This window comes from Etheostoma cragini, chromosome 4, assembly GCF_013103735.1.
Source record: "Etheostoma cragini isolate CJK2018 chromosome 4, CSU_Ecrag_1.0, whole genome shotgun sequence".
Lineage (NCBI taxonomy): Eukaryota > Metazoa > Chordata > Actinopteri > Perciformes > Percidae > Etheostoma > Etheostoma cragini.
Window position 1 is genome coordinate 29074011 of NC_048410.1, and position 17347 is coordinate 29091357.

General features: G+C 39.8%; 1 protein-coding gene across 1 annotated transcript in view; it reads left to right on the forward strand.

The window, feature by feature from the left end:
• Nucleotides 1-16077, forward strand: part of LOC117944024 (sodium- and chloride-dependent taurine transporter-like) — a 44839-nt gene extending 28762 nt beyond the window's left edge. Inside the window, exons 10-15 of the mRNA XM_034870538.1 lie at nt 2211-2323; nt 2811-2948; nt 6028-6130; nt 8562-8662; nt 9373-9543; nt 10717-16077. Coding sequence (XP_034726429.1) covers nt 2211-2323; nt 2811-2948; nt 6028-6130; nt 8562-8662; nt 9373-9543; nt 10717-10875 — 785 coding nt within the window. The 3' untranslated portion in view covers nt 10876-16077. The remainder of the gene's footprint in view (nt 1-2210; nt 2324-2810; nt 2949-6027; nt 6131-8561; nt 8663-9372; nt 9544-10716) is intronic.
• Nucleotides 16078-17347: the final 1270 nt, after the last annotated feature.

Genomic DNA, 17347 nt, shown 5'->3' on the forward strand with positions numbered 1-17347 from the left:
GTCGGCAGCAGTGCAACTAGCTACAATGTCAGTTATTGGGCAATTGCGTACCTTCAATTTACGTCCATAAAAGCATGTGTTTTGCAACTGGCTCAGATTATCATTCTACGTGTCTGACTATGTGATGGAAAGGTTCCATACAGAGATGGACCATTCTGTTAAAGAGTAAGATCCTTTTTGTTTAACAAGAAATCCCCAAATCACTAACTGTCAAAAGCTGTCTTGGTTTGTCTTTACACAATAATCACCACTCCGGTTTGATTTGAAATAAACCCTTAACTTACCCATTTACATGTGAAAAAATGCTGGTTCAGTACGCGTAAAAGTATTGCTTATTTAAATGGAGTCTGGTGACTTTGGTGATGGCAATTTCAGGGCAGTTTCTAAGGATATTCTTACTTACTCTTCAATGGTGTTAGGTAGTGGTACCCGTGGCTAATACGGCACCAGTGCCTAAACTGTCTGTATCTACCGGACCCAATAGCATAACATGGATTTCGGTGCCAATTAAAAGCCTTTTGCGCTGCTCTCTGATGCTCTGAAACAGACGTTGGAGAAAACAGAAGCATCGCTGCATGTGACGCTAGTAACCACTTCACTTAGCAGCAGGTAAAGTTAGCCTACCGTTAGCTAGCAGATGGATTAAATGCTAAGCTAAGCGGTGTAAACTGTCGAGGATTTCAACATTAGGACGTAGTGTGCAGCTGTTGTTGTCAGAAAAACAACACTGACGGTGCGTTCACTTGAAGCTAGTAAGCCTCGTGGTGCATTCAAAGTTAATGTAAACTACCTATTACCCTGTTTTAGGCACTGGCACCGTTTTAAAAGTATCGTTTTAGCACCGGTATCAGAAAAAAAAGAAACGATACCCAACCTTTTTACTCTTTAATAAAAAGGTCCATCTCTGCAGGGATCCTTTCCATAATGATGTCAGACACCTAAATAATAATCCAAGCCTATCATGGCCAAAACAGCACTTTAACTAAACTAAATTGACGATGCACACCCCCTTGGTAATTACAATGCAGCCTGGTTCGCTGACTGCCGGTTACAGTGTTCTCCTTCGATACTGGACCAATATCAAAGAGTTCTGTTCACAATAGTCACTCAGACATCAATGCAATAGAAAATGGAGTCCAGGATTACAAAAAAAGGACGAAATTACCATTGTTAAATTTGATTAACTGCAAGAATTAAGCATTAACATCTCAGGAAATGGAAGTTGGTACTATTTTTCGAGTCAACACGGTGTTTGGTTGGATGCCTTGTCATAATTTGCAAAAAGAAAACTGAAGATTTTTTAGTATCTTGATCTCAGCTGCAATGGTGTATTGCTGTCACGGCTGTTTCCTTGTTTCTTAACTTCTGTTTTACAGTTCCCAGTTTAGCACTAATGCCAAATTAGACTTCATTAAAAAGCCTCTGCCATCTGCTGCTACTTTGCTGTGGCCATTTTGCATTCCTCATATAGGAATAGAATCATGCTTAATTCAGTCAGGGATGCAAAATGGCTACAGTGACGTAGGTGTTGATGTACTTAAAAACTTAATATTTTAAAGAAACCCAGATGCACTTGATTTACCTTTTCTAGAAGTTGATTGTCTTTCACCTGCCTGGAAAAGTGAATCAAGCAAAAGTAGGTTAAATATATCATTACATGTCTTCAATGTCTACTGCGATCTACTCCACCCAACATATAAAACTAGTACACATTGTACACGCTTCTCAACTTCTCTTATGACTTACTTCCACAGAGATGCAGTTACACGATACTTATAACTTACATTACATGTTATACTCCACATGCTCTTTGTTATGAGACTTTATCTTCCATTATTATACTATTCTTTCCTTGTAATATGCATTTTTCAATGTTTTGAAATGGTGCCGTTTGTTATCTGCATAAGTAATGTTTTCAAAGGACGTAACAGGTAAGTAAAGATGTGTGTTAGACATACATAATATCCATTTTATCCTTTATTTATTTACACCTAGCTGCATACAAATGCATAACACATAAACATCTAATTTCCGTGTTATGGCCCAGGTTTGATCATGCATTCATATCCGGTTTTGCATCTCCATTGTTTGGGTTTTTTTCTTCCCAGAGGGAGGCGGATCAGATGAGCTTACCGTGATATTAATGTGGCCTCCTCCCCCCCATCCCTCCCTGTCTGCCCTCACCCCCCCCCACCCCTTCTCCTCTGTAGGCCCAGGCCTGGCGTTCATTGCCTACCCTAAAGCTGTTTCCATGATGCCTTTTCCTACAGTCTGGGCAATTCTCTTCTTCATTATGCTGCTATTGCTTGGCCTCGACAGTCAGGTGAGCACAAACAGGAAACTTTTACCCATGTACAGCTGTTGGAGACTAAGGGATGTGGTGATAACACTCATGGCTGTTATTGAGGTTAACACGAGCAACACACTACAGTAGAAGCCTGTGCACCAACTTTAAAGTATGCTGCTTTATCTAAAATTTCTTGAATAAGAAAATCACTTTGTATGCATAAACCTTCCATAAAGAGAAATGTTCCACATCAGAACTCATTATTCCTTCCTTCAGAATATTTTAGTTTCTGAAAATGTGTTTCTGTGCATTTTGAAGCGAATAAACATTCATCTTTTTTGTAGTAAAGTCTGATTAACATACATGCAGAAATATCAACATACTGGCAGATTTACAGATACAAGAAAAAAGAATTTCTGAAATGATATTTTACATAACATTTACAGAAATACTCAGGGTCACCCCACATCCACATAATCTGCAGTCTTCAAGTGTGTGTGTGTGTGTGTGTGCCTGCCTGCAGTTTGTGGAGGTGGAAGGGCAGATCACATCACTGGTGGATCTGTATCCGTCCTTCCTAAGGAAGGGTTACCGCAGAGAGACCTTCATCGCTATCATCTGTTGCATCAGCTACCTGCTTGGACTTACCATGGTTACCAAGGTAACAACACCAAGTCACCGAGACCGAGCGCATTGTACGCTTAGTCTGAAAGCCACGCCCACCGGAGGGGAAAACAATCTGCGCCACAATCTGCGACCAAGTGCCTAAAGGCATCCATCTGACAGATGTCAAAGGATTATTTTAGCCCCCCTTGTCTTAGGGGTAGGGGGGGGGGGGGAATCGATACAGTGGCAATACTGTATCATTACACAGAGGAATGTATCTTTTTAGCTAAAACAGATATTGAAAAAGTTTCCTTTTGGGAACATCATTCGAAATTGGGGAAAATTAGAAGTTGGAAAAAAGGCGATAAACTCCAATATGTTGCAGAATATTGAAATATGTTTAAAATCGCAATAATATCGTATTGTGGCATAAGTATCGTAATGATATCGCATTGGGACCCTTCTAATAATTACACCACTACCTTATCTAACTGAGAGGACATGTTAGCTGTAAGTAAGCTAATGTTAGCTTAGTGTTAGCAAGCTATGGCCCTTGCAAACGTAACAGTGAGCCTAATTTACAGAATCATAGTTTGCCTACCACTGACATATTTAACTTGGTAACATATTACTTGCTGCACACTAACATTGGACATGTCGTTAGGTTAGGGTCGCCCATTTCTCCACGCCTGTATCCACTTTTATCTTCCTAAAAGCTCAGTTTTCCGATTCATCAGCTTCTAAAAACTTAAGTGATGGGTTCGTTACCATGTTGGTAATGCATCTTACCGCACAGAAGCTTTTAGGCATTTTTCTACTGTTTGCTAGAAGACGAAATTGACAAACTCAATGGAGATCGAGGAGTTGTTTTCCTCATCTGGTGTGGGCGGGACCTAATGTGTTCTATCTATATTAAGGATAGGATAGCATTTGGATATAATAGTCTATCCAATATACAACGTTTATAGAGTATTATCATCCCCACTTCACATGTTGATGTTGTACACTATGCTCCGTCAAACAGCTCAATACTCCAGGGACAACAGTGTTCATTTGGATATTTGGTACTTGTCTATCCCATATACATCATTTATAGAGTATTATCATGCACATGTTGATATCGTACACTATGGCTGCTGGCCTCATTTCGAGGCTCCATCCAACAGCTCAAAACTCCAGGGACAACAGTGTTCATGGAGCTATAAGAGTCTGTCCCTGGGGAGAAGACAGGGGGCTATTTATACTGTCAAGTCATGAGAACTTCCCATCAACCCTCTGGTATTAATAGATACTGTAGACCTGACTTAGCTTTTTCCAAATCTTCCTTTTCTTCTATCCTATTTCTGTCTTGTGTCTCTTTTCCCCTGTTTCTCATCATGTCTTATTCCTTTCCTACATTCTCTATTTTTCAACCTTTTCTGGAACATGGAAAACATAAAATCAACATTTCCTCCACACTGATTCATACAGACACATCGTCGTGATTTCTCATCCTCCCAAGACTTGTCCTGCACCAATAGACCCTTCTCACTGTGGACATTTTGACTGGTTGCATACAAGTGTTAGTTTCATAAGTTTGCTGGTATTGTGCATGCTCACTCACATGAAACCGAATCCCAATTTGTTTTACCTGTGCTATTCAGGTCAAGTCTTAGCATAGCACAGTTAGCTGTGAAAACGGTCTATTAATTGAGGTTTCTCAAAGTTGGATATTTTTTACCTTGAGCCAAATAAGCTGGACTGGACCAAAGATGCTGCACTTTGAAACTTCTAATGCATGTATCAACAGACTGTGTGTGTTATTAAGTATACTGATGGACAAATGTTGTCCACACAGCAGTTTAAAAGGAGATTGAATGTAATTAGAGCCTAATATTCAATCACATACCAAACTGAAATCCAACATAATGAGAACCCACATTTTGAGACACTAGAATCCACTGGCAAAATGGTTAGAACACCAACTTCCTTTGTTAGAATTGGACCATTTGTGTCATACTGTATAGTTGATTTTGCCCGTCGATCTTCTGTAAAAGACCTCTCCAAGACCGAGACAATTTGTCCCACTCTAGCGTCTATGACTGGGCACTTTGGAAAGAAACATGTATAGACATGTACCTTGGATCACTGCCAAGCTCCATTACAACCAAACAAAGTGACTTGTACTGGAACAACGTGTGAAAATGCGTAATTTCTTCAAGTTGCATCAAGCCTAAGACCCATTGTACTTTGCTTATTCATTCATTTGTCTACGTACCGAAACTATGAGAATATAACGTGAGTAAGACCAGATAACTATCTCGACTGGAACTAGGGTTACATGTTACGACTGGGTTACACAATGCAGTTAGCATAAGTCCCTGTGTAAAAAATAACTAAAAAAATATCCATATTTCCTATGAGCTACAGGCTTTTCCCCCAATAAAAATCATTCTTTAAATCATGAAACACTTTGATGAAATATCTGTAGGTCGAGTCAGTTATGGTACAAAAGAGCAAATTAGAGATTTTTGTAGTTTGTTTCTGTCCATCCAATGATTCCAATTCCTGCACTTAATCACACACTCCTCCTTCTTTCATCACTCTTTTCTTCATTCATCCAATGCAAACCTGGTCTCACAGAAAATTCCAGCTCCCTTCTGTCATTCTATTTTGCCTTTCTTTCTCTCTCTTTCTCTCTCTCTCTGTCCTTCTGTTGTTCCCATGACAACATCTTTTTATGGCTGCGGTGGCCTGGTTCAAGTTTAGGATTCCCATGATTGTTAAAACTGAAAAGACACTGACACACACACACACACACACACACACACACACACACACACACACACACAATAGCTGTCTCGCATGCGGACATGTCGGCTGCTCAAATTTGGTCATTAAGTCTTGAAAATGTCCCGTTTTACATTTTTTTAGGATCATTATCATATATTATTTACAAGCTCTTGCACTTTAGTAAGTGTTCCTGAGTCTAAGTGTATTGAGGAAGACTAAACTGAATCTGTATGCACTGAAAGGAACAAGAATATAGACCCTGCACAGGTTTTAATATTTAACGTGAGATGAAAATATTGCCTGATATATGTACTTGGAAAAAGCAGATTTTAAAACCTGTTTGTCTGTGTTTCTGTCTGCAGGGTGGCATGTATGTTTTCCAGCTCTTTGATTACTATGCAGCTAGCGGTGTGTGCCTTCTGTGGGTGGCATTCTTTGAATGTATAGCTGTTGCCTGGGTTTATGGTAAGTACCATGCTTCAAAATATAACTAAATAGTGTGATCCTGTAGGATGTATACCTAATAACTTACTACTATACAGGAAGCTTCTAATGTATTGTCTTGTAATGTCTCCATACTCTGACTTTGACGTCCGGCTGCTTTTTTGTTTTGCACTCTCTCAAAGAGCATGTATAGATCCATAGATAGCTGTATCACAGCTAAGTCCATTTAGAGACAGCAAAGCCTTTTTATCAGACCGCAGGCCAATTGCTGGTAATGCAACTGCAAATAAAAGAAATATGGATGTAACAATGCATCATGAATCGATTGAAAATCAAACTCTTAGCCTGGATGCTAGCCAGTTTGGTCTGGACTTGATCCGTTGTGGAGTAACTATGCTCGAACAAGACCAATCAAATTGTCAGGGCGGGTTTTATACGATGATAGACAGAGGACCAACAGTTACGTAATCAACCACGTCACCAAAGAGCGCTCGGGTTCCACGCAACCCGCGGGACTGCACTGGGCACGCTCATGTGACGGTTCTCCTAGTTCCTGTAGCTGTAATGGATATAGCTAATGGTTGTTACTCTCCATGTGTTCTTTTAATACATGCATCTTATGATACATCCGAGGGATATATCAATGCTGTTACGCAGAGTTGCCCAAATTCTTTCATATAAAAGGCCAAAATGTATCTGGATGGAAGGCAACTGGCCGAAAATAAATGTTGATGTTGTGGAATAAATTCTTGCCATTTTGTGTAGACAAAACATGCGTATGTAATTAAAATCAGGAATTTTAACAGCACCGTGCATTACATTGCCTTTAAACTCAGATTACTTTTTAACTGCACAAAATGTACCTTTTGTAGTCTTTACTTTTGAAGTAAAAGGAAAATAAGCATGAGCATGTCAAATCCATGTCGGGCCATGGACAAACTTGGCCCGCAGGCCCCAAATAGGGTACCCTTGCTCTAAAGCCTGTAACAAGGATGGAACTTCTTTAGTGTTTTCCATCTGCCGGGGCTATTGGCAAGTAGCTAGCATTAGCGTATTTATAGCGTTCATGTCACGCTCATGACAGTGTCATGTCACTCTTATCTAGATACATTAAGTAAAGCGCCAGAACTTTTAGGACATTTTTCGGAATTGTGTCGAGGTCAAATCAAGCTAAGGCCATTGTTGGAACTTTATGAAGTACCTTTATTGAATGTATCTACATAAGAGTGACATGACATCGTCATGAACACATGACACTGTCATTTAACATGAACCCTAACCCTAACTTGTCATGACAAAACCAAATACCACTAACTAAAAGAAGCGTTGTGTCATGAACATTTATGATTTATTTATGATGTTCATGACACGTTCATGACAGTGTCATGTCACTCTTATCTAGATACCTTAAAGTAAAGTGTAACCAGAACTTTTAGGACATTTTTCTGAATTGTGTCGAGGTAAAAACAAGCTAAGGCCATTGTTGGAACTCTATGAAGTACCTTTATTAAAGGTATCTACATAAGAGTGACATGACATTGCCATGAACACATGACACTGTCATGACACATGAACTCTAACCCTAACTTGTCATGACAAAACCAAATGACTCTTACTAAAAGAAGCGTTATGTCATGAACATGTATGGGTTATTTATAGTGTTCATGTCACGTTCTTGACAGTGTCATGTCACTATTATCTAGATACTTTTAAGTAAAGTGTAAACGGAACTTTTAGGACATTTTTCTGAATTGTGTCGAGGTAAAAACAAGCTAAGGCCATTGTTGGAACTTAATGAAGTACCTTTATTGAAGGTATCTACATAAGAGTTACATGACATCGTCATGAACACATGACACTGTCATGACACATGAACTCTAACCCTAAATTGTCATGACAAAACCAAATGACTCCTACTAAAAGAAGCGTTATGTCATGAACATGTAGGACTTATTTGTAATATTCATGACAGTGTCATGTCACTTTTATCTAGATACATTAAATAAAGTGTAACCGGAACTTTTAGGACATTTTTCTGAATTATGTCGAGGTAAAAACAAGCTAAGGCCATTGTTGGAACTTTATGAAGTATACACTAAATCCGCTGAAGCAAGAGTACATCTAAGTAACAAAATATTGTAGCTGAAAATCATCCATGCACAAGTTATCCAACATTAGAAACATAGATTAATTATAACTCTCTGTGACTTAGGTTAATTCATTTTCTGCATTGCAAACTTATTTTCTGTTCTGTTTTCTAAGTTCTTTATTTTATTTCCCTCTATCTTAATTCCCCGTGTAAAGCACTTTGCCTTTCTTGGATAGAAACAACATCTTCTTGCCTATTTATTGTTGTGAAATTCTAAATATTAGTCCTGGTGCATTGTGTTACAGAGTGAGAGTTTATTTGTCAGTGTTTATTAATGTCCTACTAATTTCACTGTCTTCCCAGGCGTTGATAATTTCTATGATGCACTTGAGGACATGCTTGGCTACAGACCAAATCGTTGGATGAAATGGAGCTGGAGTTACATCACTCCTTTACTGTGCATGGTAAGATTCTGCTCTTATTGCAATAACCAGTACTCCATAACCAAGAGTTTGACTGCTTCCTCTTTTCATGAAAACAATGCTTCTACTTCCTGAAACTTGTACAAGGCTCATCATGATGGCCACGTTTCTTAAAGAGACGTGTCGCCATTTTAAATTGAGAGTGGAAATCAGTTTAAAAAAAAGCCTTTTTGGCTAACTCTGTCATTTATTTAAACCTACCTCATCATGCATTTATTTTGTTAATTTGCACTGTCCCCCTCATTAATAATCTGAATTGAAGTGACGTAATTAACTTAAAATTCAGTATGCAGTCTTCGCCTTGAACCTTGCATTATGTTTTACTAAAATGTCTCAACAGCATGTAAACACAAGAAAATCCTAAAAACATAATTGAATAAATGAAATACTACATTGATACCCTCGGGCCATTGTGTTCTTACTCAGATACAAAACATTTCAAATGGGAAACTATCCCTTTAAACGCTGAGATCAGTGTTGAAACCTCCCATTGCATAGGGGGCAGTAGCTCAGTCTGTAGGGAGTTGGGTTGGGAACTGGAGGGTTGCTGGTTCAAGTCTACCTCACACACGTGTCATTTAGCTGACACTTTTTCATCCAAAGCGACTTGAAGTTAAGTCTTTCTACCCTGACTTTTCAAACTCAGACAAGTAGCGAGTGCTTTAAATGCCGTGTGTTCCTCTTCCCCTCAGGGCTGCTTCATCTTCTCTTTGGTCAAATACAAGCCGCTGACGTACAACAAGGTCTACGAGTACCCGGACTGGGCCATCGGGATCGGCTGGACCCTGGCCCTGTCCTCCATGATCTGCATCCCCATGGTGGTCGTCATCAAGATCATCCGATCTGACGGGCCGCTCATTGAGGTGGGCGGGGGGGGGCCGTCTGCCAGCTATGCAGCTTTTTTCTTTTTTCATTGTTGATCAATCTTTTGATTATTTATTTATTTATTTATGTATATATTAATGGATTTTTTGTTTGTCCTGTAAAAATGTCACATAATGGTAAAAGAAAATGTTGCCCAAAGCCCAAGATGACGCCCTCAAATCTCTTGTTCTGTCCACAAGTCATAGATATTGTTAATGAGGAAAGGAGAAAATATTCATGTTTATGAAGATGGAATCAGAGATTTTTTTCATAAGTAATTGACAGATTATCAAAATGGTTGGTGATCAATTTAACAGTTGACGACCAATCGATTCCTCTTGTCAGCTCTAGATCAGAGACGCTCATTCCACTGAATGAAAAAATGATTATTTTAATCACCTTAAATGTAGATTTTGTAGTTTTTTTGTGTAAAACTAATCAAACACCCTCTGATCTCTTTTTTCATCTCCCCTCTCTTTTCCTCACTCTACTTTCCGATACTGCTCGCTCCGTTCCTCTCTTTCACTTACCTTTTCATCCGTTCATCCTTCCGTGCTCTTTGCTTCCCCGTCTCTATCTCCTCCCTCCTTCTCTTTCTTCTCTCCCCTTTAACTTGTCCTTCTCGCACACTTCTCCAATCCATCCCTTCTTTCCTTCCACCCTTCCTTTCCTTCCTTTCATCCTCTCTTCCTTCCTTTCATCCTTTTTTTTCCTTCATTTAATCCTTCCGTCCTTCCGTCATCCTTGCTTCCTTCCTTCCTTGCTTTCATCCTTCCTTCCTTTTGTCCTCCCATTCATCATTCCTTCCTTTATTGGTTCCTTTCATCCTTGCATCTCTCTTTTCTTTGTCCTTTTCATCCTTCCTTCCTTTCTTGCTTCCTTTCATCCCTCCGTCCATCCTCTCTTTTTTCCTTCCTTTCATCCTTCCGTCTTTCCGTCCATCCTCTCTTCCGTCCATCCTCTCATCCGTCCTTTCTTTCTTCCCTCCTTTCATCCTTCTGTCCTTCCATCATCCATCCTTCCTTCCTTTCTTTCATCCTTCCGTCCATCCTCACTTCCTTTCTCTCTTTCTCCCTTCCTTTCTTTTGTCCTTCAATCCTTCCTTCCTTCCTCTCTTCCTTCCTTGCTTCCTTCCTTCCGTCCATCCTTCCTTCTCTCCTTCCTTCCTGCAGAGGATCAAGGCGGTGGCTGCCCCGGTTCGTGGCGGGGCCAGCTCCCGTCCTGCAGACCACCGTGGCCTCAAGGAGCTGTCCTACCCGCTGGACCCCAACGGGAACAAGGGCCTGCTGATGAAGGCCCCCACCCACACCATTGTAGAAACCATGATGTAAAGGAATGAGGCGGAGGCTCTCCATGAGATCGCTCTCCTCTCCTCTCCTCTCCCGTCCTCTCAGATGCTTCTAAAGCTAGCTAGTTTTCTGTCTATCTGTCTGTCTGTCTGGTGGACCGATAAGGGTTTTAAGGAAAAAAAATAGGTTCCAGTTTCAAATATTGTAGGAATACTATGGAAGTAGTTTGCTCTTGATGGGTTTTCTTAATCACATTTCAAATCTTTTTCTGAATGACTGGTGCTGGTCCTTTTCCCCTCCTATTTGTAACATCCATGTGAGACATGTCCCACTAATGTCTCATATAAAGGCCCAGTGGCACATTCACACCAGCCTCTGGTCATCCGCTGGTACATATCTATGTTTTGTTACACCGGCTACTTTTACAGAAAACCAGCCATTGTTCTGAAAAAAAAGAAGAAAAAAAAAAAAAAGAAGAAGGAAGAAGTGGTTATTGAGTCTTGGAATCAAACAGCCTTTTGTGGCCACAAAATAGAGAAAAAAAAACGTTTCTGACATCGATCGCGGATCACCAGTTTTCGAGTATAACAGCTCTTTGTCTGTTTCGGTGAACACGGAGCTCTCATCTGAGCACGTGCACCGTAGGGTTCAACTTTGGCTTTTTCTGTTCCTAGGCCTGGTTGAGGTGATGATCAAGGAACTGCAGGTACAGCGTTATTAGTTAAGAAAGATATTTTCTACCCATGTCCCAATGAGACACAGACAGGCATAAAGTCCCCTCTTCAGTAATCAGACAATCTGATTATGATATTTCAGCTGCACAAGGCAAGATGTGAGAAAGGTGACCAAACTTTACCGTCCTAAATTTCAATATGTGGCTGTCGCGTGGGAAGTTTCCCGATCCCGCGAGTGATACAAGCTGTTTTTTTCTTTCTGTGTTTTCACTAGGAGCTACTAACACACACATATGCCCGGTGCAGCTAAAAAGAAAAATTACACAAATGCCGTTGACTCTTTTCAAACCTGGGTATCCTGGTTTTTAAATGCACCTTAGCACAAATATCCCCATCTTCCATGGCCATACGCTATGGGACAAAGAGAGAACTTGCACTGAAACTTGCTCCTGCACAGTGAGAGAGGAATCTGAAAGGATTTGAAGTGTGTAGGTTGAACCCTTGAGTGTGTTGTCTGTGGCGTACTGTACAGTAGTAGCTAAACAGTCTGTATCTATCTCTTTATCTATCTATCTCTTTCCTAGACCAGTTTACAGTCCATAAGTGACTGCTATAGGCACTCTTGGCTTACAATTTTTGGATTGGATTTGTTTTAATTTCCACAGAAGAAGTCCCATTGTTGTTAGTTTTTTTTTCTTCCTCTGTCAATGTTAATATTTCTTTTTAATTTTCTTTTTATTGAGCCTATATTGTTATTGGTAGTCACTATTGATGATGTAGTTTTTGCATAGAAAAAGGAACACTTCTTTCATCAGGTGAAAATACTAAGCTGTTATACAAATCATTCATTTACAGTGGCAGCCATTGTAGGAATAATCCTACATCAGTCATTTTTTCCAGCGTTGGTGTGGCCGACAGTTCCGTCTTTGCAAACAAGAACGCAACTGTTTTCTTTTGTGTAGTTCACTGTACAGAAAAAAAAACGCAAGTTGATTCTACAATGGCTCCATCTGTAAGTTAGTAGGTGTTGGGGGTTTATAGCTTTTCCCCTTCTGTAAATACCAAGGGGCAGTATTTGATTTGGGTACATTCAGCCAGACCAATGGTAAAAAGCAGCTACTGGTCGGGTGACACTCCCGACAAAATCAGCCAGACTGTCTACTCGTCTGAGTGTCCAGATCCCTTCCAGGCGCTGTGATATGTGGCAGCTGGCTGCAGACGAATCCGAGCCAGGAAAGGACAGTTTGGACATGTCTTTCCCACAGTTACCACATTGCTTCCCTCTCAGTCCAAATGAGAGCTGGAAGCTAAAAAGGAAGCCCAAAGGGCTCGAAAATGCAATTAAAAGGCATGCAAATGCAAGTTTTAGACTGTGAACCCACTCCACCTTAAATTCCCTAAAAATCGGTGGGAACTGGGCTTCTATCATCACTCGGGCTAATTACAGTGAGTTTTTTTGGCAATGCAACTCCAACTAAAAATAGTTCTAAACATTCAAAAAAAAACATAACTTGAAATGTTGCGTATTGTCGGACTTTGTAAGACCTTAATGTGATGCCTGGAATTCAAACCAAAAAACAATCAAGAATGAAGAGAGTAGTAAACTAAACTTTGGATGGAGTATAAGCTGTGAAATTGGGCACCATATAATATAAGTTGTATATGAAAATAACACTGGGAGGTTGTGTCTGACACCCCTAAAACCTGTACTTACATCCAACTTACGTCGATGCATTTAGAGCTCATTTAAAATGTCTTTAGATGGCCATGATATTGTTGACGTGAGCCTTTAACAACTGAAAGCAGACTATTTAACAAGTATGACATTACTGTTGCATTCACTTTAATATGTCTGTGTAACGTGTGTGTGTCACCAGTGTCCCGTCTCCTATAGATGCAGTAATCCAGTGTTGGGAAATGTAGACTTTTAACTGTGGTAGCAAACAAAATTGATGTTTTTTGTCCAGCTTGAAAGGCCATTAGATCAGTTCTTTGCCACACAGGATGGAAAATCCCAACTTAACTGCCTTGGTTTTCCACAATCAAAGGCAAGCGTACAGACAGGGTGAGTCAAAGTGAGTTTTATCGCACCTTATTTGTATATTGACTTTATATCAAATGATGAGGCCAAAAAGAAAACACTGCCATGTTTTTTTTTAATTCAGGGTCCTCATTGGCTTCCAAAAAAATCTGAATACTGTCAAAACCCTAAGGCTTTCAGCTTTAAGTGCTTCTGTTTGCCCCTAAAAGCAGAAGTATTAAAATAGATCAAAATATTCATACTAAACTTTTCATTCATGTCATATATACAGTTATGCAGGAATTTGACCAACAGGGCCTCATTTTTGTGTCCTCTAAGATTTTGATTATTACTTTTGTCGATTTATTTGATTTCTTCAGATAGAATAGAGTATCATTAAAGACGGGATTTGTGAAACCAAATCCACAGCAGACATCTATTTTCATACAGTGACAAACTTTTCCTAAATGAGTCGTCTTTGTACAGCCGAGCTCCCATCGCAGACGTCCCGTTTTCATACACAAAGCTTCATTTTAATCTTCGACTTTTTGTACAGATCTGGTTCTAGATTCCCCTTAAGGATCTTTGCACTAAGAAAAAGGAAAATATTGCTGAAAGGAAAGACCTGTCAGCACTTTCCAGCCAGAACAACCGCGTCAGAAGCATGTAAAAAATAAGGATTCATAGCATTTAGAAAACAGGAACAGTTAAATAAAACACAGCTGATCTTGTTCATAACTCTCACGATTGAATACAATCTTTTCCTGAGTGCTGAGATCCTTTTTTTGGGGGGGGGGGGGGGGGGGGAATCATGGACCACAAATAATAACTAATATCATCATTTATTGGTTTATTCTGCCTCTGTGTGTATATCTCCAGTATGTACCAGTCCTCCTGCCTTCTTACACTCCCCTTCATTTAGCCTAAACCTTCCCTTGATCTAAGCTAACCGATTTTTCTTAGATAACAATGAATTTGCAAGAGAATCGAAGCATTAGCGATGCACAAGTTTTTACCGCCGAATGTTAAATACATATGTGAAAGTCACCTGCGGGTGAATGTAACCGTTTCTGAAGATTTATTTTTTAGGATGAGAAAAATTGCTTTCTTGTTTTTCTTTTGTCTTTTGGTGACTTCTGTCAGTTTCTTGTTTGAGTTTATTTTTGATTGTGTGTCTGTCACGTTTGCCTTTTTGTATTCCAAATCTAGTGTATTTGAACCTCTGTTGTTGGACTATCAATCAAGAAAAAAAAAGCTACGATTTGTTACGTGCAATACTTTGTAGAAAACTTTTTTATTTTTCTTGTTTTACCAAGAAGTGGTACTAATCTTTGGAACACTTCAAGTCGATAGCCTGTGAATTCTTGATGAAGGAAATTTTGGGTCCATTCAAATTAAAAAACCCGCCCCAGAAGGCTCTGCAGTGTGGAACTAAAAACCAAACTTCTGCTCCAACAAAGATCTTGTGATTTGAAATGCACTGAGAATGATGAAGACGTTGTCACGTTAAACTGAAGCGAAATGCTACTTTTTTTGTATTGTTGTGACGCACTGCTATGTTGTGAGTTTGTGAAGGGGATGAAACACAGTAACACTGCCACTAAGCCCACCTTCCTCCTATCTGCCTATGTTTATCTCAATACTGCAAAAGCCTCCAAAGTCCACCATTTCTAATCTACTAACACATCAGCGATACTTCAACTGAATCTAACCAGTCCCCTATAAGGCTTGTATGTGGTATTTGTAATGGAACAAATACCTTTTTGGCTGCTTTTGGGAAACCTTCCCCACAGCAGCAGCAAAAGCAGTACACATAAAACCAGATTACACCATATCAGATGTGGGCTTTCCTTTTAAAACCGTGTATGCAATTTCTACATTCTGCTTTTATCAGCCATTTCTGTCTAAATCCAACTCCACTTCACCAAAACCCTGCAACCTTAGTGCTTTATCAAAGAAATATAAGAACCAAACTACATCTACACAGGAACAGATAACCTGATTGGAAATCCCATGTTGCCTACATCCTGTTTGTATGTGTGTATTACTGGTGTGAAAACAACATACCATATCTGCAGAATTCCGGATCTGATTCTGGTTCTGCGATGCAACATTGGACCACTCAAATGTGACCTTCGGGCTATAGAGGTGACACAAAACGACGACTGTATGGCTGCGAAGGAACACAAATGGGGCTCCATTTCCTTAATGCAAGGATCGTCTTGGTTCTTTGGTTGAACGTTTGAAAAACTTACTCGGAGAACCATATCTAGCATATGATGTAACCCAAGTTACAGTTTTGGGCGTTCATAGCTTTTATTCAACATTTGACTTGTGGGGACTGTTGAGGCTGTACAATCATCCTTCCTCCTTTAGCTTAAACACTGGGAATCTCAGCACTAAGTCCTCTGGGAAATGGAGTCCCACTCATCCTTCCCATCCTCTCTGTCGCCTGATTCCTTCTGACACTCTTTCCTGCATTATACTGTATGCCAGCCCTTCCTTTTTGAGAATGTACATGAGAAAATGTTTTTTTAATTCTTGGTGAAGCAAAAAAACATTTTTTAAAGAATTTGAAAGGTTTTATTTTTATTTCTATGGCCAACCTGTAAGCTAGGTAGAAAAAAAAATTGAAAAAAAAAATATGTGTATGAACAGGTTTTACAAATGGTGTAAAACTTTTTTTTATTTCTTAATAAAAAATGTGTCTTCAGAAAATGAACTGGGGATTTTATTTGTCCTGTCTGATTTTTTTTTTCCAGGTGGGTATGAAGTACAGCACCCACAGTTTGGAAAGACACACACACACACACAAACACACACACGCAACCCTTCAACTTCAATTTCCCCAACTTGTGGGATTTATGTACCTAAAACCCCTCGGCAGCTTAATAAACTCTAATCCTACAATCCTGTAATACAAGATTAACCGTAACCAAGCCAACACAGGAGGCTGCATTCCAACACAGTCACTGCTTTCAATTTTCCTTTCATATGTGAAAGTAGTCAAAGGAAACTGCATTGGGGCAATTAAAATACTATAACCTGCATGTAATTAAGGTATATGTCATCTAGCACCTGATTAACCCTCGTGTTTCTTCCCATCAAAATGGAAAATCAACAGGTTTTTTTACCTCATTTATAGGAAATTATACTTAATGTTTGAGTTAGAAAAGCAGAAATTAGGAACTATTTAGACTAAAATTAAAGGAATGGATGTTGATGATAATCACAGACTGGAATATGTCAACTTTGACTCAATACTATTTAAAAAAACACTTCAATTTGTTTTCAAATGCTATAAAATTGAATAAGACGCCCCAAAATTAATGAAAGTAGAGATTTGTAGTTGCCAAAGAGCGTTGGGTGGAATCAATCATGTTATTTTGGGGAATTAAAAATAACATGGATATAGGAAAAGGGTCAATTTGACCCAAGGAAATTATGAGGGTTATATTGCTGTTGCTGTTTATAAAGCATAAACACCTAATCTGCTAGTTGTTTTACAGACTCAAACAGAGTATAGTGCTGTTCATGGCAAGCACTGAGGAGGTGAGTTGCAGGCCAAATATGTCAAAACAAGCCCACACCTGCTTGAATGCGCCCTGCGGTGCCCTTCTACGCGTTTCTGTTCCCTGCAACGCCCTGCTGTGCCCTGCTGTGCCCTGCTAAGCCCTGCTACGCCCTGCTGTGCCCTGCTATGCCCTGCTGTGCCCTGCTACGCTCTGTGGTGCCCTGCTACACCCTGCTGTGCCCTGCTACGTCCTGCTGTGCCCTGCTACGCCCTGCTGTGCCCTTCTACGCGTTTCTGTTCCCTGCG